At 45.5% G+C, this 24067-nt stretch overlaps 1 protein-coding gene across 4 annotated transcripts in view; it reads right to left on the bottom strand.

Annotated features, from left to right (window-relative positions):
* Nucleotides 1-1843: 1843 nt before the first annotated feature.
* Nucleotides 1844-24067, bottom strand: part of TNIK (TRAF2 and NCK interacting kinase) — a 153640-nt gene continuing 131416 nt past the window's right edge. For 3 of the 4 annotated variants that reach the window (XM_071566604.1, XM_071566605.1, XM_071566607.1), the window contains 12 exons: nt 20028-20212; nt 16744-16870; nt 14422-14586; nt 11404-11518; nt 10872-11042; nt 10440-10583; nt 8786-8920; nt 8436-8536; nt 6820-6969; nt 5743-5902; nt 5013-5152; nt 1844-3375 (listed from right to left, as the gene is read on the bottom strand). In XM_071566604.1, coding sequence (XP_071422705.1) covers nt 3292-3375; nt 5013-5152; nt 5743-5902; nt 6820-6969; nt 8436-8536; nt 8786-8920; nt 10440-10583; nt 10872-11042; nt 11404-11518; nt 14422-14586; nt 16744-16870; nt 20028-20212 — 1677 coding nt within the window. In that variant the 3' untranslated portion in view covers nt 1844-3291. The remainder of the gene's footprint in view (nt 3376-5012; nt 5153-5742; nt 5903-6819; nt 6970-8435; nt 8537-8785; nt 8921-10439; nt 10584-10871; nt 11043-11403; nt 11519-14421; nt 14587-16743; nt 16871-20027; nt 20213-24067) is intronic. The other variant, XM_071566606.1, reaches the window with a different exon arrangement.

Raw genomic sequence — 24067 nt, 5'->3', positions numbered from 1 at the left:
CAGGACACAGATGCCACAGGGCACTGGTGGCTGTGACAGGCATCCAATACCTGGAACCACATCCTTACTGCTGAGAGCATCTCTGCTGGATCTCCTCAGAGGAGCTGTGCCCTGGTGGATGGCTCATCCTGGGCACAGGCAGGGTATGGAAAGGAGGTCCACCCCACACTTTCAGGAACAGGCAAATTCAGTCACTGCTGGCCTACACAATGCTCACACTGGCCCCAATTATGTGGCATCAAATGGTTGCCTGAGCAGGAATGGCATGGGCTCAGGTTGAGACAAGGAATTGCAGAACAATTATTTCAATCACTTCCATCCAGCAACTAGCCCAGGTCTGGGGCCAGAGCCAGGGTCAGGGTCACCTTGAGCATCCCCTTTCTGTCACAAAAATGTCACTTAATATCAACCTCCAAACCCTCTTTCAACAAGAAAAATACCGTTTGGTAACAAACAGGTTTAAAACATTCAGTTCACAGGAGGAGCTGCAACAGCCTTACCTCTGAGCATCCTTCACCTGGGAATGGTACCCAGCACCTCCTCAGGCTGCTGGGGGTAACCAAGGGCCTCTTAAGGCTTTTCTTCCATTTACCAGAACTTGTCCCTGAAGTTCGTGCAGCATTTCACAGCAACTCTGTAAATAACTCAATCTGCAACAGGCTCAAGTGACTCCTGCATGCACAGACATTACTGCTTTTATTTCCTGCAGTTCTGCTCTGCTGAACAAATAAACTTCCTTTCCTAGGTAAAAACTCTCAGACACAGGGTTTCAAAAGGAGCCCCAAGTTTTATTTCTTTAAACACTATTATTAAGTACTTTTGGAGAGCATTGATCAACTACAGCAAAAGAAGCAAATCAAAGCTAGGAATATTTGAAGGAGAAAGCAGGTCTTTGTATTAATCATGAGTTGATTTCGTAGAAGAGAAGTTTTCAGGTGGTAATGGTCTGCCAAGACATCACTTGACCACTGTTGAGCACTGGGGAACAGTACAGGGGACATGCCTCATCTCCCTGCACTCATCCTGCTCCAGAATGCTGCTCTCCTGAGAACCTCCAGGCAAAGGACATAATGATAGAACCCTGAAAATCCCATTTACCTCCGTGTCCTCCAACACCCCAGGTTTTATTTACCCAAACATAAAAGGCATGGTTTAATCATGAAGTTTTTTGTGTTTTATTGTTGTTGGCACCAGAGAAATGTTTACTCTGTGGTATCTCCATACATACATGCCATAGACAAGACTGTGGTAATATTGGTTTCTCATGATTTTGTGTTTCAAATTATTCTAATATTTTAAAAAATACATTCACAAACTACCTTATGTTTAGACACAACGACTTCCCTCTATTTCATCACTGTACCCAAGATCCCACAATAAAAAAATAATCATCCAAGGTTGAGTATTTGTCACTTGAAGGGAGACCAAAAAAAACCCCAAAGCTAGTTATCAGTTTGCAACACAATAAAAGCTCTGGGCTGTCTGTTTTATATTTTAACCACAATGAAAATATAAAGAGCTGGTGGCAATCAGTGTCCATGATGGGGCTTGTATGGGTTTGAATACAAGTATTGTGGTCCTATGGCCATCCCTTCACTCTACAGACTGCACTGGCCCAGCAGGAGGGTGCCTGAAGAAGGCACCCACAAAGCACATCTCACCTGTGCTCCCCTGGACTCCACATCCTGCTGGAAGTCCCACCACCACCAGCAATCCCCGCGGTACCGAACTGTGACACCCTTCCCACGGGATGCTTCAAGTGAGGGTGGCCCATCCCATCCCATCCCATCCCCACCACCCTGCATTTCCTCTTACCCTTGATAAAGATTCAAGTTTGACGAAGTCCTGTTGATTTAATAATTTTTTAATAAAGCCATCGTTACTGAGTACACCAAGATTGCCAGTTAAGCTCTCTATATGTCGCTGGAGGTAACAGCGCTGTGATCGACAGCGGAACGGAAAAAAAAGAAGAAACAAAACCAAACCAAAAAACAAACCCCAACCAAAACGAGGTAGGTTAAAACCAGCAACACAGACCTTGTTATGCGACACCCCAACACCACAGGCAGCCATGCTTGCAGCTACTGAGAAAGAAAACCCCAGATACGCACCGAAAACGGAAATCAACTGAGCAGAGTTTATAAGGACACGATTCAACCTGAACTAAACACACACACACGGTTCGGCACAGATGTTGTCTTTCACTGTATGTTGGGTAATTCCTAGGGAGTGGAGGGGGTGGAAAACGAGTAGATTCAGACCCTTGGCCGAAGAAACCACACACATATATATTTTTTTAAGCTCTTTACAAGCCCAATCCAGCAATGTGGGGGACAGGCAGCATGTTTGGTGATCCCCACCCCTGTGCCGGCTGCTCCCGCACGCCAGCCCCCAGCTCTGGGCTCGGGGGGAAAGAGCGCCCACAGCTTGTACCGGCTTCGACATCGGGGCCGGCGCCTGCGGCATCCCTGGAGCCGTCTGGGCCACAAATCCCAGCACGGGGCTCCTCTGACCACTCCGCCTCTGATCTCCTGTCCCGGTGCCCACGGCCAAGCCCTGGGGCGGGAGGGCACCTCTGGAGCAACAAGAAATGGCACCTCTGCCCCTATCAAGACACACCATTATGTGAAGATCCATATAGAAATATGGATTGACAGACTTGACAAAAATGGTAGCTGATTTTTATTAGTCTAAGGCTAGTAGTTTAGCCATTTAAAATCCATTTCCCAAAAGAGGGGAAAAAAACCTATTATTTCTTCTCTTCTTTAAAAATCCATTAAGCCGTTGCTGCCAAAAGCAACATGTAAATGTTGGTGAAGGCAAAAGATTTCTAAAATTACCCAGCTATATGGTTATGGCCTTCATCACAAAGATAAAAGGTACATTTATTGTGCTGTCTCTCACCAGATTTAATTGGTAACTTTACAACATACTATATATTTGATGCTAGCAGGCAGACAGAATTAAAAACAGACTTTTTGACACTGTTTTCTCTCCCCGTTCTTACAAAGTAGGGGACAAAGAATAAGTAAAACTAAAAAATAAAATAGAACAAAATAAAGGAAAACTCATAACCCACTATAACACAGCGTAATCAGGAGACCTCGGGGGGTCCAAGCGTGAAGTCCATCCCTGGCCGCAGTCCCTGCCCCGGGGCTGGCGGTGCCGGGGGAGTGTGGGCAGGGGGTTCCTCGGCGCCCTCCACACCTGCCTCTACAGTGTTAGTCCATGTGTTTAATGTCCTTTAAATTAGAAATAATGCCATGGCGGTGAGTGCCAAGTGCTCCTCTGTTACCAGTTCATCATGGAGTTTCTGTTGAGGGTCATGAAAAACACTTGGCTGCTTCCTCCAGATCTCACCGATGCAAAAAATACCTATTTGGAAGGAAAAAAAAATCATAATTATTTGTATGTTGACTCAGTGAGTGAGGAAAGCAGGAGCTGTCTCACACAATTGGTTTCTTCTGCCTAAACCTCCCTTCCTGCTCTTTTTCTCCAGTTGAGAGTACAAATTTTACACAGTCCCATTGCCTGGTTCTCTGTTTTCCCTGGAGCTGAGGGGCTGGAGCTAACCTATGCAGACTGGGATCAAACTCAACTACTTATTAGTAAATGCAGTAATTAAACATCCCTTTCTGTAACTACCAAAATGAGAAAAGTTTAGAATGCCTTTAAAATACTGAGTTTATTTCATTTTACTTCCATACCACCATTTATTATGCAAAATTAATAAAACTGGTCTGCATCTTGCTAAATGTTCACCATTTGGGTTGACATCTGACTTGGTTTGAAATGGTTTTCTTTGGAAAAGTTGGTCCTGGTATTTCAGCTGTTTCTGAAAGTAGAGCTCAGGAAAATGAATTCCCTTCAATATGCTCAAAGCACAGAAATGTATCTACACTCTGCATGAATAACACAGTTTTTGGTGCTTCTGGCAGGATCCAGCAGCATCTGATCCCAAGGGAAGTCTTAAAATATTAAGAAGTTATTGCAAATACTGAAGGGGACGATCTGAAGGCTCTGTCCTTTTTGAAACAGAAACGACTCAATCTGACCAGTTTAACCAGTTCTCCAGAAAGAGAAATGTCTGGTTTTAGTATTTCAAACTCATCAGTGATCAGTTGGTTCTAGTATTTTAGAAAGATTGTGTGTTTTTTCCGTATTTTTAAGAAATAAATTACACTTGAATTAAACTTAAATTCAGCTTCTTGGGCAGCTTCCTATGACATAGTCAACTGCAAGGTTAGGATATGTTTTCCTGCAGAGTTCCAGTGTAGGACAGTGCTCAAATAATAAGCAGCTGTTTGTACCCCCAAAACTAATTTATTGTACATTATTAAACCCTGTGCTGGGGACAGAGCAATTGGTTTCTTCATTGCTTTTGTGGTCATGTTCATTATGAAAGATCACCCTGCTGCATGGTTCTGACTTATTTCAATGAAACCTTGTGAGATGAGGAAACATCACCAGCAGAAACAGATCTTGGCATTCAGTCATCTCTTCCTTGCAAATGCCTTTTCCTCCAGCAATTTCTCCTCATTCCCTGTCCCCCTTTAAGGGCTCATCTGCATGACAGCCATGCAACTCTGGTGACCCTCCAGAGCAATATTTATCAGTGCTGCCCACAGGAAAAGATGAGGCTCCATGGAGAAAATAATTTAAGAGGCATCAAAATGTCTCCACATCAGAGTTCAAATCAGGGTCACTTACACACCCCCATTGCTACCATTTCTCAACTATGAAAGTTTACTTGGCAGCCTCAATTTAATGTTCAGATGAAAGAATTGGGAGAAAGTCAAGCCAAGGGAATGCAGATCTCAGCTAGCAGGTAGAAGAGATTTTGCAGGCTGAGGTCTCCATCCACTGGAGAAAATTAACTGGGAGTAGGTTTATGGGCACAGCTTCTCAAACAGGACCTTCAGATTAATTATTAACCTCAAGATAAACCAGACTTAAAGTGTAAAAGCACCCTGCAGCTTACAGTACGGACACAAGCTTTGAAGTGGACTTACCTTATCATTTCTTTCACATAGAAACTTTAACCTTTGAGCTCGCTTGTGCATAAATACTCCATCCAAATGTCCTGTCTCCACTGACCGGATTTCAATAGCTTTCTCTCCCCAGCCCATTATTTGATTGGAATGAATGTAGGCTGTCAAAAGGAAGCATTTGGCAGGTGTTACAACTTGTGTTAAATATTATGCAATGGGCAGAAAAGCTCTCATCAGTTGTTACTCAAAGCCTATGCGGATCAGTGGCATGGCTCTGACAGCCAGGTGGGCACCCACAGGGACAGCAGCCTTCTCAGGGCACTTTTCATCCAGAAATTGCTGAGCAAGAAGAAGCATCACTTCTTCCAGTTTCAAGGAGAGAGGAGCTGGGCAGGGGTTTGCCTCCACGGGTTGTGGAGCTGAGCAACAGCAGAGCCAGAAAAGCAACCCAAGTGCTCCCAGCTCAACTCCTCTTCCACTCAGTACTGTATCCCACCAGTGCAACCCACCAGGCTTGTATTACCTTATAGTCATCTCATACTCAAGATAAACCAGAGCTCAAATTTTCATGAAGTCCCTTGCTTTTATTATGGAGGACAAAACTGTAGAAATTAAACAATTGCATCTCATAGCTAGGCAGAGGGAAATCTCCTCTGATAAGCAAAAGCCCAAATGACTCAATCTCAGCATTCTCCACTCATCTTATTTGTCACTTGTTTTTTAAGCAGGTGAAGAGGAAGGGTTGACCTACCCACAGAAGTAGGCATTTCTCCCCACTGGAGCACCACATCTTTAGTTATCCGTCCGTAGGTGTTCACATATACACCTTCATCCTCATAGCACACGAGCATCTCCATCCCGTCTGTCTTAGGCAGGATGACAATGGCGTGAGGAGTAATATTGCCCTGAATCTGCAGGTAAAAGAAACCCTGAAAGTCAGAATTACATTGAGTGGAGAATGGGGAGGGGGAAGGGAGCAGAGCCTTGGGGAAAAAAAGCCCAAACCAACTTGAGAACAAAGCCCTCCCTCAATTCACCAAACAGGCACTGGCTTTCAGAGATAAGCTTGAAGGGAATAAGCTGTCATGTTTACCCTACCATCAAAGCTGTCTGACATGGCAAGGATAAACAGGTTCAGTAATTACAGGCAGATCACAACATATACGCCCCCAAGACTGATGGCTGACACTTGGCTGGAACACAAATAAGTGACTGAGTCAATGAATCCATCTCCTGTTCAAATCAAGGTAAATAAACCCAGAATTTTATAGGCAGCCCTAGGGAGGAAACACTAGCTTTTAGTAATCAGTCTCTAGCTCCAAGGGCAGCTACAGTGACTTTCCATCTATGTCTGCCCTTCCACAGTTAAGAAAACACAAAATCATCTCAAACTACACTGGTATTTCTCCCTATGCTCTTGCCAGCTTTCACAGAGGAGGATCTGCTGCTTGGATCAGATTCAGCAGTTCCTGGAGTTGTTTAGTGACAGTTTCTCCTACACTGGCCAACAGCATGGATACAGATTAAATAAGCCAGTAAGAAAATCCTACAGAGAGCTCCATTATTGGTCCATGCAGTGTACAGATCTCCTTTTGGACATAGCAACCTTAAACCCAACTGCTCAGGAATGAGGACAGAAACAGCCTGTGCAAATAATGAACATGATGTATGTCACAGCTCCGAGTCCTCTTTAAGTGAGTATCAATGAGGATAGCACTGGAGAATGGGACACCCATCACTGGTCACCATTTCTGAGCCACCAAGAGCCTCTCCAAACCTTGCTGGTGACCCACGTTACTCATGCAGCAGCCCTTCACCGTGTACTCACGTGAGAGGGTATATAGATATCATAGGAGTTCCCAGAATCCACATCAATCACATGGAAACCAGTGTGTGATCCGAAGATAACCTTGAGCCTCTGACCCTCTTCTACAGTGAGATCCACGAGCAACGGCTTGTGCTGGAGATCTGCAAAAGACTTTTATAATCCCTTCTGTGAGTACCACAGAAAATCAACAAATCCCTATTGCAGCAGCCTGATACTGTTTTGAAAACATATTTGTTTGACTATGTTTTCTGCTAAATACATGGTAATTTCTATTCCTGCCTCTCTTTCCTATGTCAGATGCCTCAGAGGGTATTACCCACTCGCTCCAGCCATCCCTGCAGGTAAGTGCTCATCCCTGCCAAGCACAGCTGTTTCCCACAGGAGCCTGAGGCTAGCACAAGGATTTGGTCTCTAAAGGAAAGTGACAGCTCAGTTTTACATGAGTGTGTATTCAGTCAGCAGAGATCTGTGACCACCCACCTCCCCTGTTGGCAGGGATCACCACTCTGGTTTGGGCAGCTAAAATGAGTCACTTTAGCAAAGACCTACTTTTTGCTGCTCAATCTAACCTGCTGGATGCAGACTGTGACCAGCTCCCAGCCATGGATTGATCCAGGGCAGAGTATCTCTCCATGCCTAGGTGCACAGCAGGAGGATGAGACATCCCTACACAGAGTCAAGGGCTCCTGGTGCTCTGTGCAAGGACCACTCTAACTTCTGACAGGGAAAATCAGCAGGTGGTATTTCCTTCTCTCCCAACACATCCCTGGCCTACCAGGCAAGGAAAGTATGTTCAGTCCCACAGGCTGGAGAAGCAGCACCAGGAGCACCAACCAGCATCCTCAGAGCCCATGGAGGCTGGATCCCAGCCCATTTTGATGCTGTTGAGCTCTCCATGTCACTGAGCCCATTTATTCTGGCTTTTGTTCAGAAAAAGCAAATGTGACCTAATACTGAATAAGCCCATTTGTGCTAAAAGGATGCAAAATGAGATTAGTCAGCATGAACATGCCCACAAGGCATTGCCCCGTGTGACTCGGGTCTACATAGAGCTTAGGATGAAAAGTGCTCTGAAGGACTAAGTACAAAATACCCATTGGCAGGTTGTAGAGAAGAAAGGTCTCACTGAGGAAACTAAGGAAAAGGGAGAAAAAAAAAGGAGGGAGGAAGAGTGGGTCATTCTCCCAAACTTTCTGTCTTGAAACAGAAACCACATTGCAGGAGAGAGGACCTTGCAAAATAAAAATGGGAAATTATGCCAACATATTTTTGTATGGTATGTGAAAATATAGTCAGAGCTTAAAAAAAACCCACTAAAAAATCCCACAAAAATATCCATCAAAATCTCCAACTCAATTTTACTCATATGTGTTTGATCAGCTTTCTGCAAACTCCCCAAGTGAAGCCTGCCAGCATAAGCTAATATTAACACTTCATTGTTGGCCACAAGCAGAACATATCCAATCTTTTCAGCCAGCATGGATTCCATCTCTCATGCCTGCCAGGCATCCCAAGGAGCTCAGCTACATAAGCAAGAAGCTTTGCTGCTCTATAGCATACAGAAATCTCATGTATTTACAATTGCTGAGTGTATTTTGGTTAAAAAACAGACATACCTTAAATGCCATAAACTTGTGATATGGTTTTGGAGCCCAAGCATAGATCTCTACAGCGTTCTTTAAGGCAATCACCAAGAACTTGATTCTTTCATATTTCACTAAAATAAAAATAAAACAAATATTTAAAACATTCACTTTCCAACAAGACTGAATAACTCATCTCCAGGAACTCCTTCACTGGCCATCTGTCTATTGGTTCTCATTATGTAAAGTGTCCACCTAATACATATAGATGAATTCCAAATTTCTTAGTGGCTATGTTCTAAGATAAAACTGTCAGGTCCGACCTAAAACTAGAGAACAAGAATGCATCTCTTCAGACATTTATTTCCAGAGAGGCCACTCACCAACTTTGTAATGGATGCATCCCTCCAGCTCCCCAACTGTGATCCAGCCCTGCTTCTTCTCCACCTCAGGGTCATTGTGTAAAATCCTGTTTCTCAGCCAGGACAGATAATACACCCGCAGCTTGTTCTTCTTTCCTGTTGGCAAAGGAAATGTTCCTGTCACAGCAGAGCCTGTGTGCATGGGGAATCTTGAGGTTTCAGTGCTTGTTTTCACTGACAAGATGATAATATTCAAGTTTGCTTTATGATGAAGTTGAAAATAGTAATTTAGTTGTTGTGTTAGGTTTTTCTTGGGCAGAATCATATGGAAAGTGAAGCCCAGACCTCTGTCTCAGACTGCAGGCAGATACTGCAAAAGCCATGCTTTTGCTTCCTGCAGGCTGGAAATGTTCCTTTCCTATAAGGCAGTGTTCACAGTGAGATGGTGGGGCACAGCAGGGTGGTGACCCCAGCTCTCTTGAAGCTCAAGGCTTATCCAACCACTCAGCTACCTGGTTTCTTTCCTTTTCTCTCCTTCATACAACATTAATTACACCTTGGAGCTGAGACATGAGCTCCTTGGCTTGCAACAGGCACCACTGCTTGCCAACAAGCCCAGTGCTGGGCTCTGCAGTGCTGAGGGGCTGCCAAATTTCGGCACGCCTGCCTGCTCTTGGATAGCTGTGATCTGGCTGCAAACCTCCCTGTGGCTGCAGAGTCCCTGCTACAGGGACAGGACAGAGCTCACACTGAGCCCAGGGGGACAGGACCCAAACCATAAACCAAGGGCTGTCTGCTCACAGGTTTCCACAAGTCCTCAAGACTCATTCTTAGCCTCATCTTGGGGTTTGATCCTCCCCACATTCATCTTCCAGCTGTACTAAACCATGTGTTCCTACAGCTGCATCCCTCAAACTAGAGGGATGCTGCAGACCAAGGTGAACAATGAAGCAGGAAGTTTGGAGCTCTGTCTGAATGCAGGGAGCAGGAATTTCCAGGTGATTGAAGGACAAGCCCAGGGGGTGTTAACAATATGAAAGTAAACAGAAGGATGATACCAAGCAATATTCCTAACAAGCATTTATCTTGCTGGCCTCCATGAGCTTTGTGGGACAAATATCAGCAGGAGAAGGCTCTGCCCTGGGGCAGCTCTGTAGGAAGGATGCTGGGTGCTCTCCTGGGAGACTGGACTGCAGAGTTTTTTGCCTTTTTTTTGCTAGAAATCACCCCGTGAGCCTGATGTGAGCATTCTGTATCTCCTGGCTGAACATGGGGACACTGACAAGCCCATGGCCCTCACAATGCTTGGAGCACTCTAAGCACAGCCATGGCCCGAGCTGGAGTCCTGAAGCCATGGATATTGTGTCCCTCATCTTTAGCCAGAGACCCAAAAGCAGAGCTCTCTGCCCTGTCAAGCTGGGACTATTTGCCTGTGCCCTGCACCTCCCCTTCCCTCCTAAAGGAGGGTGGAGCACTGCAGATAAAGTGGAGCCAGCAGGTGAAGGGAACAAACTGCTCTTTGGAGGCAATTCTTTCAGATTTAACTTACTTGATTCTGGAATCAACCACCTCCAGCTCCCCTGGGAGCTTCCCTCGGACACTGTGGGGCAGCTTTTGTTTGAGCTGGTACCGCTCGGGGCTTATGGCTGAGCAGGGGAGAGCACAAGAGGAGCACCTGATATTGTCACAAGGACGTTGAGGCCCTCGAGCACATCCATCTGTTGGAATCGCCGTCTGTTGATGAGGTTGTAGACCTTCCCTTGCCCACTTCGATCCAGCAACATCAGGCCATTTTCTGTGCCCACCAGCAGATTCACACCTGAAGAGGAGAGGGCAGGCAATGGGCACCAGGAGCTACAGCTGCTCCCAAGGATGACACCCCAAGTTCATCTCTACCACTCCGAGCATAACTGACCCAGCAAAGGCTGGGATCTTCCCAGCAACAGGAATGATCACTCTTACAGTGCAGGGGGACATTAGCCTTGCCCAGGATGGCGAAGGGGCCAACCAGAGGCAGGGGCTTGTTTCTACAATGACATATTCCCACTTCACCACCAGCCACAGGCTGCAGGGAGCTCTCTGAGGGCACAGCGGGCTCCGGGCTTACCCCATAAAGCAGCACAGAGTATCTCTGAGTTGAAGCGCTTCTTGTACTTCCGGATCTCTGGGGTGTCGCTGTGGGGACGGATGTTGGTGGGATTGACGTTCACCACCGAGATCTTACGGGCCTCATTCAGCTTGGCCTGCTCCTGCCTGAGCAGCTCGCTGGTGAACAGGGCTTGCAAGGAAACGCAAGAAAGAGAGGGAGGCGTGATGGGTTAACTGTTCTGTCACCTCTTTTTTGGGATAGAAAGGCAATGCTCATTTTATTTTCTGGTGGGGGAGTCATCACTATGTTACAAGACATCAGTTTGTCCAGGCAGATGGGAGGGGGGATTTCTGCTGCTCCCTGTTTTCTCACAGACCTTTCTGGTGGCATTTCATGGTGGGGGAGAAGCTGGATGGAAACTGGAGAGGGCAAGGAGCAATGTTTGATCAAGAGCAAGTGAAATGTGAAAGAGCTTCAGTGGGGTTATTCAGGATCCCAACCTGTTTTCCACAAGACACTCCTCTCTCAAACTAGCCCCATTGCCTCCTACCAGTAGCAGATGACTCTTCATCCTCATCTTCATCTTCATCGGTAGGTGAGGTCTGATACACTCTGGTGTCCACAAACGGGGTGAAAGAGGCTTTGGTGCTACTTCCCATACCGTACTGGAAAATAAACAGCAAAGAGGGAGCTCAGAGCACAGAAATAACAGTAATTTTGTGCCTGTGTGTACATGTAAGACTTTCTAATTAGCAAATACAGTGCCTGCCCCTGAGGTGCCCTTTTTGAGCCCTCTATCTTCTCCTCCTCCCATAACTAATCAGAGAAAACAATAAATTGGATTTCTGAGAGTCTGTGAGCAACAGAAAATGAGAGGAGCAGGGCCTGGCTCTGCTCTCTCCTCACAGGCAGAAGCACAGCCATGACACTGGTTAGGGGGAAGCTGCAGGGCCAGAGGCAAAAACCAATGCAGGCAAAAACCGATCGAGAGTGACAGAATTGTTTGTATTGGAATAGACCTTTAAACTCACCAGGTTCCATCGATAACTTGTCTGCATGAACACACCTGTCTTAAAACCTACTCTGGGATGTCAGGCAGATGAGGGTTTGCTTTTCCCACTGTGCAGCCAAGGTTGGTGAGACCCTGGGAAGCCTTGGCATGGAGCAGCTGACAGAGTTTTCAGCTGTCCCCGACATTTCAGGTGGGACTGCAGAGCCATTTCTAAGCTAACAAAACTCGACCTGAAGGTATTGCAGGGAATGTCAGAGCCAATGCTTTGCTGAAGGAATGAACAAACTGCAAGATCACATTGCTTTCTTTTTAAAACCATGTTTTGTTAAGGCAGAAAACGAGGCTAAGATCTTCTTCCTAGCAAAATGAAATCCTTGCCTTGGGAGTCAAAATGACATGATTTCCCCCCTCTGCTGAGCAGCTTATCCTTCATACTCCAGCATTTACCCAGGACATGCTTTATGGATGAGCTCTATTTAGAGCTGCAACAGCAGCAAACCCCAGTCACTCTGCAGTAGTGCTACTGTTCACGTTTTATTTCCTTAGGACATTGTCCTTTTATGAAATAAATCTTCCTCAGCTTCCAGGTCACTCAGCTACCAAGCACAGCCCCTGTGCTGACAGCTGCCATGGGGACAAGCTCATGGGGAGATGTGCCATGGGAACACCACTGTGTCAGCACATCCCTACCCCAGCTGGGCTGGGCCTGTACCTGTCCTCTCCAGTGGGCCACAAAAAGATTTAGGGACAAAATCCCATCAGGTGTAGGAGCATCCTTGTGGCTCATGACTTTCTTGAGCATTTTGAGGTTGGCATCCTCATGTGAGCCTGCATCCATACCAAAATCACAGTGTGCATCCTGCTTCCCTCCCAACTCTAGTCCCCTGACAGTCTGACTGTTTCCATAGAAACAGTTGAATTTCCAACAGTACAAGACCCATGGAAGGAGTTAACAGCCTGCAGCAGGGAATGCTGCGGGCACAGATACCACATTTACATACACAGCTCGTCCACATTTGTGTGCACATGTAGGATAGACTTTAACTACTTTGTGCTTCTCTCAAATCCAAGAAATACACAATGTTTTTCCCCTGTGCTGGATGTCTTTTCCAAAACCACTAACAATTCAAGAAGGAGAAAAATCCAGTATTTACAGGGATGCTTTCCAGCTGAGAGCCAAGTGCTTTCCGACAAATGAATTATGAACAAACCACTCATCTCAGTGCATTTTTCCTTGCTCAGCTTCAGTCATTCTCCACAGAAGCTGACATTTTAATAACTTCCAAGTCTGTTATTTAAATATTAAGCCTTCATCTTCCTCCAGGTCCTGTTCCACTGCCTATAAACCTCCATGGTGGTTTACAAAGAGCACCAAGCTGCAGGCTGAGGTTGTGCTCACTCCCTTCTTTTTGCTCACAGCACCATGAGTCACCTGGAAGCCCACGAACTAAACCCCCAAGTTTCCACTCACACCCACTCTCAGCTCAGTCAACCCTAAAAATCCAGTTTTAGAGATGGAAAAGATCTTTTTGGTCAATACTCTACAAATGAATATATTTAAACCCAATTCCAGCCTGCATTTCAGCAGTCCCAGGATGACCGTGAAAGGTGTTACTTTCAGAACCAGCTCTCTCATTGCTGCTTTTAATACCATTGAGGAAATGGATAAAAACTTGAGGTCAAGTCAGGCACCATCTGTTCTTGTGTTTTATCAATGCCCAATTCCAAGCCATTTTTATTTTTATACTGCTAGTAAAAGTACACTATGAGTACATAATTTCTGTGAAAGAACATAGTATAGCAGAACTTTTGATGCATAACCCACAAAATCAAACGAAAACATTAAATACAACAGCTTATTTAGCACCAAATGGGCTGATTTCTCATGGGGAAAGAGAACTGTGCCTTGTTCCCACAGCTGAGGATGGTAAGCAGGGAACAGCAATTCCCTTGGTTTCTTGTCACATCTTGTACTTTTTTAGACTTTTTACACCTTATACAACATTAACGTTCAATCATGTCCCTGTAAAACACCTACCAGAGAAAAATACTTAGCCATGACCGGAAAAACACAATTTTAAAGTTGTGCAGATTTTTTTCTAGTCTGAAGAACTATCCAGAATTTTGTTGGCTTACGTTTTTGCTGACCTTTTGAGTCATGTTAATTATCAGAGATTGCACAGGTGGAAGCTGGGCCCAATTGAAATTAATGGCATCACTGGCTCTCATAATTTTCTTTTATATCCAAGAGTAAAAAAAAAAAAAAAAAGAGGTTTTTGCATCAGTTGGCAGCACTCAAGCCATCACCACCAAAACTCCAGCTGGTGGGCTTGAGAGACCTAATACACATTTCTACCATCAGCCACAGACCCACAAAGCAATACCCCATCCGATTCCCTTGTGCTTCCACTACACTCACCCACGTGGACCAGAAATAGAGAGAGAGAAGAGCCAAGAAAGCCAGGGAGGAAAGCAGGAAAGCCCCTTCACAGGGCAGAGAGGTTAATACTTGTTTAATGCGATGCAAAGGAGAAAGGGGAGCCCCCCACCACCTACTTCAGGCACCGAGTCCATGTCCTGCGCATGCGTGGAGACTCGCCCCAGGGCCTCGGTCGGCGTGCCCGCCGGCGAGTGGCTTTGCTGCACCAGGTCAGGCAGATTGATGTGACCTGCAAAGCCATTGCTGGCTGCGTGGCCAGAACGCTTTTTTTCACCAGAGGTCTGCAGAGACACAAGGCATGAGGAAGAAAGAGAAGGGAAGGGGAGAGTGGGAAGAGAAAAAGAAGAGAAAAAAACCAAACAAACTAAGTCGTTGGCTGTCCCCCAGTTCCCAGAGCAAGTGCAGGAGAAGGACCCTCTTTGTTCCATCCCCATGCAATTGGCAAGCAGCAGATCAACCCCCCACTCCAGAAGAAATAAAGACAGGATTAATCACAAAGTCAATACAGAGTAATTAACCACGTTACAGCGAGAGAAGCCTGATCACTGTCGTCTAAAGACAAGGAATGTAGGGCAGATTCTATACTTGCCACCATGGGCATAAGCCCCATGGCCAGCTCTCCTCCCACATGGCCAGTGGCCATCAGTGACAGCAGAATCTGACCCCTTGATCAGCACTGGCCTGGACAGCTTTGCACAGCTATGGCAGCGAGTAGCCTGACTGCAAATGCCAACACAGCCCCATCCATGTTTCTGTAACCCAAACCAGCAGTGAACAGCGGCAGCAGTGGCAGAAGAGTGACCGAACAACCAGCACATCGCTCTGCACACAACGTTCCTTGGGTTTCCCTGGGGTTCCCCTTCTGCTCCATCCCATCCCTGTGCAAGGAAGGTGCTGGGAATTTTCTCCTTTCCTTCCTTATTTTGCCATTTTGATGAATTTCACCTACCTGGAGCAAATCAATGAGATTGTTACAGAGATTTGTCCATTTACTGGGATTGGCTTATCAAGTTTCTGACCAGTCCCCAACATTTATCTTTTGGTTGCTCATTACCATCACCTTCAACCACACCTTCCCATCTCAACAAAGAGTGAAAAGCCCTTTGCACAAAAGCCCACTGACCTCAGGGAGTCTATCCTCTGATGGTTTTGGTGGTGATGGTGGTGAGTTAACAATAAATACCCAGCACAAGGCTACAGTGTGGGTTTTTTATCATGCTCTCTCCTTAGAAAGGGATTTTCCAGCTGCTTGTCTTGCCCATGGCCTTTAAACATTTCTGCATTCCTGTTTTTCTCATACAGCCTTGCTGGCACAGCATGTGTTTTCTTCTGTGATGCTGAACACAAACTCATTTCAGAAATGCCTCCCTGTTAGAGGGACTTGTTCTCCCGCTCACCCACATCACCCTTACTAATACAGGGATGTGCAGAGCCGTGGGGATCCCTGCTCTGAACAGCTCCACCCCAGCGAAGGATGAGGTGGGCTGTGCACTGCTGCTCTACTCCAAAACTGATGGAGAAAGGCAGCAAACATGCTGTGATTTCTTTGGCTAACTCCTTCCTTTTTCCAGAGTTGCATTCACCTTTTTCGTTCATATGTGAATATTTTACATAAAGGAAGTAAAATGCTGCTCAAGTCTAGTTTGCATTTGATCTGAACATCCCTCCTTCAACACTGCTGACTTCAAACTCTTTCATCCTTCTGCTCTCCCATCCACCTCCTTTACATGCCAGTAGGAAGTGACTCCCCAGTTCACTACCAGAGCCTTCTCCCCTCTCACCCAGAGATCTGCCCCCCATCTGTTTCCAGAAGCATCACCAGAACATTCCAGGAACTGAGAAACTGAACAACACTGAAGGAGATCTTCCCCAGTCAATGAAGGTGCCTCCTCTGCCTCATTCTTGCAGTACCATCCATCAGGATTGCTCCTACCGCAGCCTCAGCTCTGCAACGCTGGACCTGAGGATGGGGCCTCGCACCTGGATTCCCAGTGCCCCCACAGCCAGCTCTGAGCAGGACCAGCCCCTGCTGAAAGCCTCCAAATGCTCTACAAACATTGCACGGCTCCAACAGTCACACGGTGGTAAAGGCTGGGAAGAAGAGGGGGAACTTTGGGAGATTCCAAGTGTGTAACTAAATGCTGTAAATGGAAGGTAACTTATGTTGCCTGGAGCAATTGTGGGGTTACAGCAGAGCCATTTGCAGGAGCCTCCTCCCTGCTGTGCCCTGGCACTGCTATTCACTGCTGTTTGTAGTTCTGAGAAACATTAGCACTTGTCACATTTGCTCCGAGTGTAAATTGCATTAAGGAGAGCGCTATCGAGCACAATTTACTCCATCATTTTGTGTTCCGGACACACAGCACTGTTAGTTGTTGTGCTTACATGGGCAAAACCTCCTGAAGATGCTCCATGGAAATATTTGTTTTACCACTTACCTCCCTCACCATTAAAGTCCCTTCCCTTGAAATATTGTTAAACGTATCTGCGTGGGAAGTCTCTATCCCATGGGTTGTCACCATTCCCAGGTTGTATGGCTCATTGCTTCCAGGAATTCCTGTTGGTCTGAGGAGAGAATGGAAAAGCATTAATGATGAATATTTCCTTTGCTAAAATAGATGAAAAATCCTCTAGTACAGTATTATTTCGGTAAGGGTAAGGCTCTGTGTCTCTCAGAAAGATAAATCAGAAAATATATCCACTTAAATGTACAGGGAAATGATTGATGTTGTCAGAAATACAGGATCGGGGCAGGTTGATAAACTACAGATACAGCACAGACCAAAGAGAAGGACCTTTCTCATCCCAAGGTGTCCCAAGAGGAGCAGTGATGAAGCGATAGGGACAAGTGGCAGTCCTGCTCGACCCTACAAAACTTTTTCTACTTAAGAAAGTTTAAATAAATATAGTTTACTCCCTTTATTCCTCACTTCCAATCATTGAAAAGGGAACAGTGCATCAGAACACCTGATGGCAAAAGACAGCAAGAGCAGGGATGGGGTCTGGAGAAGGTGTAGGCAGGCAGGAGGACAAGTTATGTCCTGTAGATCTCTGCAGTTATCCAGGTGAAAATGTGGCCCTAACCCATGGTTTCACCTTGAACTTATTTCCATGGTTCTATCTCAAGAGAGGCCAGAATTTAGTTTCACACACATTAAATCTTAGGACTGCCTGAGAGTGGATGTTGCAGGTGCTAAGCAGGCCCTGTTACTTCACTGGTACATTCTTGGCAGCTGCTAAATATAACTCAAACAAACCTAAAAGCAAATGAGGAAGCACCTCTGGATTACCCAGTCCTACTTGTGTGCTGGGTAACACTGATGGTGGTGATGAAGATGTTGGTGATGAGACCTGTTACTCTGCACTTCAAAGCCACACAGATCAGTTACTTCCATCAACATGAAGCAATTCACTCTTTAACACCTGTGCACAGCTACCTGTACACACCCAGAGGCTCAAGAGGGAGCCTGGTCAGGGGAAAACCCAAATCAAGCCTGCACTAATCATGGGGTTACTTGTCCAGCCTAAGATCTGAGCCCTGAGGACCCCGAGGTAGGACTGGCTTGAGGATGGATCCTTGCCTGCATTGTATCAAACCTACTACTGGTCAGACATCACCAAAGCACTCCAAATAAGTCTAAGTCCAAATACTTCTGCAGCACCTTTTACATAAGGAGCTCACACCTCCCTTCCATTAGCTTTTCACCACTGCCAAAGGATGAGCAACAAGCACAGTTATACCAGTTATAAAACAAGAAAGCAGAAGACAGGGGAGGCTATGTTAATTTGGAGACTGTACAGTGACTAAATGCAAGGCTGTGGTAGCCCTGAGGTCTCAGGTTTCATCAGTTTCCACGTCATCCTGCAAGAAATCCCTGGACATGTGGAAGAGCCAGCTTTCACAACTCAAAGAGGGAGCTGAAGGCAGTCATCACAGTCTTCAGATGGAGAAATGGTATCTGCAGAGGTGGATGAAGTAAACAGACCCTCCTATCCACTGGGACGCAAAGTGATGGATGGGATTATCCTACAGCAGGAGAGATCTACATAGAGCTGGAATGAAGAGCAGCTACGTGCTCAGGGAGGATGCCCAGGAAAGTTTAAAAATGGGTTATACAAGAACAGTTGGAAAATGCAGGAAAATATAAGATGATCTCTTTCAGCTTGAGTTTCTAATGAGAAACACTGAACACAGAAAAATCAAGCTTTGACTGCAAAATACCCAACTACATCAAGTCTGAACTTGAGTTAAAGTCCCTTCTGTTAAGTAAGGGTGTAACTCAGACCCATCTGCTTTCTTCTTCCCCTGGCACAGAGCAGTGCAGCCCTGCCTGCAGACACCCCTCCATCTCTGCCTTCCCATCCTTGGGGCACATTCATCAACAGGACATTATGGGATAAATGGCATTTGGCTGGCAGCGGGTCGGGATCATCCATCTTACCGCTGTGCCTGTCATCCCACACATCTGGCTGCAAGACATTCAGTGAGACATTTTATCCACTGGAAAGTGCTGTGTCAAACCCAAGGTGTTTGGAGAAGGATGTCAGCACAGATTAACCACTCCTAATTAAAGTCCTCTTCCAAAAGCAGCTTGGGGCCCCATCTTGCACACGTGACTGCCCACCTGACTGCTGCAGATTCAGAGCTCTCGCTCCATCTCCTGACTTTCTCCAACAAATTCCAAGAGTTGTGTTTTTAATTCTTCTGCTGTCAGCAAGTTTCAGTTCAGGGGCTTGGCACTCTGAATAACATGGATCCCAAGGAGATATGGTCTCTTTGCCACCTGAAGGGCTTCTGTGCTGCTCCATGCCCCACCACCATGAATCACAGAATCAAAGAAAAGACCTCTAAATTCAGAGTCCAACCATGAACCCAGCACCATCATGTCACTCTTAAACCATGTCCCTAAAGCCAGGTATGCCTACATCGACTAATAATTCATTTATCGGGAAAAATGGCAATGAACTGATTAAAATGCCCCTGAAGCCTTCCCACAGCTTCTCTGCAAATTCAAAGGGGCAGGAGTCAGATCCTGCTGCCAGGCAGAGACGTCCAGAAACATTCCTGCAAAGCACCAGGAAGGAGCCCAAGCACGATGACAAGTCCTTGTGCATGTTGAAGCTGTGCTGCCCTCCTCTAGAGAAACTCAAGAGCACAAGTGGGACATAACAGTACAGTCTGCTGACCCTTCCACTTCAGTTCTAGCCCACCGTATTTTGCTGCCAGAACAATGACTGAGTCAAGGATAGAAATCAATGACAAAGATTCAGGATTATTATAATCCTGGTGCTACCAGTTGGCACTGGGCAGGCCACCAAGTACTCCACTTCAGCATGGCTTGATTTGGGGCAAGACCAAGCTCAAGAGCAGGCAGAGCTTCAACATGCTTGTCCCATGGGCAGGACATACGGTGTAGATGAGGTCAGCTGCACCCACTCTGGCCAAAAACCTGCCAGGGTCATCAACAGTTCTGTCAGCTTCAAACCAACATTCACTGAATATGCAGTGGAAATAGTTTTTTTTCCCCCACTTTTCCATTAAGTATCTCTAGTTTGTACCAGGAAAAATCTGAGTACATTATCCCTTGCAACCTTGTTCCCAATGCCAGCCACCAAATATGGATGTGCTTTGGACATGTCCTGTATTACAGCTACTGCTCCTCCAGGCCAAGACACACTGCAGTTTCATGGTTTGCCCCCTTCAAAAGAAAGCATTTCTCACATGAGCCGTGGGATGTCACTGACAGGCACGGTCCCATCATGTGTCTCGTTTTCCCCATCCTCCTCCTCCTCCTCGCTGCTTTCGGACTCCTCGCTGGAGGAGGAATAGTCTGTCACCTTCTTCAGAGGGCGATTGGTTTCTTCGATGCGCAGCTCCCTCAACTCTTTGGCTAAAGCCGTCAGATCCTAAAGGGGATGGGGGCAAGAAAACAAGAAAGTAATGGCTATTATATTCAGAGCAAGGAGAATGTCACATACATCTCTCCAAAAGCCAATGCTAACAGCACGATCAACAAGAAATAGCTTTACAGAGTCATTACAAACATGAGACAAACATAAGACAATGTTTGTAGCATGTAGCATTTATTAAACAAAACAAAACTGATTTACGCTCACTGAAAAATCAATAGCCAACCTCTTCTTTTTCTCTTTGGAACGTGTATGTGCATATATATACACACACTTATATGTATATACACGACAAAATTATATTTGTTGGAAAAGGTGAAGTTCAGTCACCATCATAGTAAACTGGAAAACAACGCCACTTCAAAGATTGGCTCGGAGAATTTCTCCTGCAGGGTTTTCTCTTCTTTCAAACTTCTCAGAGAGACCCCGTAATGGTATTTATTCTGTAATAAATGCATTTGGGAAGGAAGCAATGACAGCATCTCCCATGGAGTGGTGCAATCCCCACGTCAAGAGCTGCTTCCATGGTGAGTCTCCGCTGTCGGGCAGCTGCCGAGAGGCGGTGAGGAGCACGAGGAGAAGCGCCCAGCTCAGCCAGACTTTGGAGTCACAGCTCTGAGTCAGCCACACGATCAAAAAATAATAAGAATTAAAAAAAAATATCCCTCAGCGGGACCCGTTAAGCACTTTATGTGAGATGTGGCAGCCTACAAGCTAAGGGAGAAAGAAAATAAAAAAGAAAGCCTTGAAACAAGAAAAAAATAGGAGCAGTCCCAAAGCCTAGTCATAATTTTTCAGTTTACCATGACTTTGATGAGGTCTCAGACCCGACAGTCATATAAAATAGACATTGCTATTTCAAAACAAGGAACATGGCAGGCACCGTGTAGAAAAGAGACTTTTTGTTATCTTACATGCTTTTATAGCAATGCAGGGGGAAGCAGTAGGGCAGAAAAGCATGAGAGCTCGAATTAGAATGGGTTAGAGAACTCTGTTGCACAAGACATGCACATGACGAACAAAGCATTGCAATTGTCAGTCTTACCATTTCTCCCTATATTAGTGACCGAGGTAGGCATCAGTGCATTCGGTCAGAGATAAAGGATTAGGGAGAAAGAAACTCATTGAAAAGACTAAAACCCACAATAGTCTTATGGCCACACTCTCAATTACTGCATTTCCAGTTTACCGTTCCAGCAGGGCGACTACGGCAATAGTAATTACGGTTGCAAAGAGAGCTCTTAAAGTCTATCCCGTTGACATGTGAAGGAAACGATGGAAAACCTCTATGGCTGAGATGCAAACCCAAGTTTGTTTTTCAATTGCGAAGTAGGAATGTTTTGCAAGCAATCTGAACTTTGGTTCCTGATGACCCACACCTCCCGGTGGGCTCCCACCGGTGACAGCCACACATTCTGCTCCCAGGTCTGCCCTGCCCGGCCTCTGATGTAGGGGGGAGACTCCCATGGATACTGGAGAGCTTTGCATCAGACTCGAAAGTATTTAGTATACTAATAAAAGCCTAGGTTTTTTTTTAAATGGTCAGTTGCTGTTTCACAGCAGATACTTGTGATGGGTTTTTTATGGGTTGTTCAACATGCAGAAGAGAAGGTTCCAAAGAGACCCTAGAGCATCTTCCAGTACCTAAAGAGGCACTCAGAGAGCTGCGGAGGGACTTTTGACAAGGGCTTGGAGTGACAGGACAAGGGGGAATTGCTTCAAACTGACAGAGAGTAGGTTTATATTAGATATTAAGAAGAAATTCTTCCCTATGAGGGTGGTGAGGCCTTGACACTGGCTGCCCAGAAAATCTGTGGCTGCCCCATCCCTGGAAGTGTTCAAGGCCAAGTTGGACAGGGCTTGGAGCAACCTGGGCTAGTGGAAAGTGTCCCTGTCCATGGCAGGGAGGTGGGAACAAGATGAGCTTTAAGGTTCCTTCCAACCACAACCATTCTAGGATTCTATATCCCTCTACAAATGTTCTCTGCACCTTTTAAAAAGGGCTCTTTATTAAGAATAAAGAGAGAATGCAGTAATTCAGGAGTTAATTTTTGATGCCAACATGTTTGGGACTGAAATACAGTCAAATCTGCAGTCACGACAACTAATTATTTTAATTAGCGCTGCAGCAGCTTCTATGATTTGATTGTTTCTTTTCCTAAATAAGAATCAGTTACAATTTCAGCAGCTTAACAATGCTTTCCATTTAGAGTATCAAACATGCTCTTTATTGAGCACTTGCCTTTGAATTGCATTAGAGCCTCTCACTTGAAAAAAGACTTTAGGACTGTGTAAGAGCCCCTAAAAACTGCATCTGGACTTCTGAAGTGCAGGAGTAGGACTGAACCCTTCCCTATCACAACAACAGACTGTGAGATTTACTTATTTTGGGCACCTTCCATTTCTAACATGCTTCAGGGCACCCTATCAGCCTTCTTTGGTCATCGCTAGAAGATAGTAAAGTAGATTAAAAATCAGCTTAATTAGTTTTTAATAAGTAATTTGGAAGTTATAACAGCAATAATAGTCCCAGACAATATAATCAGATAACTCTTATTTCCTAGTTAAATCTTTGCCTGGGGATGGTTAATCCTTTGATGATATCATTTTCTGCAAGTAATGAGCACTTTGTAGGATTAAACAGCTTCACCAAGTTGCTGTTGGGCCAAAAACAATCTGACAACTAGAAAGGAAGTGCTCTGCAGTTCCATACGTGCTCTAAGTGTTATTACTGAGGGTGACATAATACATAAGTTGTAGTGTCAGTGCTCTTTAATTACTTTTAATTACAAAGCCTTCTTCAGATTTAGTATTTGCTGGAATCAAGTCAACTTGGTTTCCGAAATCACAGCACTCACTGAACTTGAATTTAGCACACATGCTGCCTCTATTTAGACAGTGATTTATGTGCTTTTTTCTTAACAAAGTATCTCATTAAACAAAATGTATTGCTCATATTTTATCCAAGAGAACAAATTAACAAAACAGCTCATCTTCCTGCTTTCATATCTTCTATTTTTAGAGGAAAGAGGCTGCAGGAGAGGCTGCTGATACTGATGCTTTCCATTACAGCCCTGCAGTTCCCAGTATCAGCAGAGTGTGCACAGTGATGCACGTGTGAGGCAAGTTAAATGTTAAATCAGGAATGGTGGGTCTTTTCCCATGAAAATTTAAACATTCACCATTCCCAGATGCAGATACATTGAAATATTATCATATGTGAGACAGGTATAATTCAGGACTTTCATTTTTTTAAGAGGATGAGTGAGGACCAGTGTTGCCCATCAACATCCAAGATGGCTCTGCTGACTCTGGTTTTGCAGCTGATGCTGGTCCATGAAAATGAATTATTCCACTGCTCTGTTTTGCTTTATTTTCCAAGTGCCTTCATTAGAATAAGGCTTAAAACACATTTCAAATAGCATTTGATGGCCCCACTGAAATCAGTGGGTGTCTGGGGGCTGTGGCTGAGAGCAGAATGTGGTGAGAGGTGCCAGACCACCTCCACGGGCACAGGAAACCTCCGCTCTCACTCCATCTCTGTCAAACACGCTGAACAACGGCAGCACCACGTGCTCTGCACGTGGACCTTGGGGTGTCTCTGCCGTGGCCTTCATGCAAATGGTGTGGCCAGCAGATTTTGGGCAGCCCAAGGCTGAGCAGAGCACACCAGCAGTGCCACTCCCCTCCCCACAGGCATGTTCCCAACACCAGAACACGACCTGTTCACTCTCCCATCTGACCCAAGATTGCGTCACCATCTTTACCAACATCAGCACCAAGTAAACCTGGCTTGGTATTAAGCGCTAACTAGTCAACCTTGCATAGCATGACCCACTGAGAAAAGATATC

Source organism: Pithys albifrons, chromosome 11, assembly GCF_047495875.1.
Source record: "Pithys albifrons albifrons isolate INPA30051 chromosome 11, PitAlb_v1, whole genome shotgun sequence".
NCBI classification, from domain to species: domain Eukaryota; kingdom Metazoa; phylum Chordata; class Aves; order Passeriformes; family Thamnophilidae; genus Pithys; species Pithys albifrons.
Note: the sequence above shows the minus strand (reverse complement) of the source record. Positions and strands in the feature narration are given on the sequence as shown.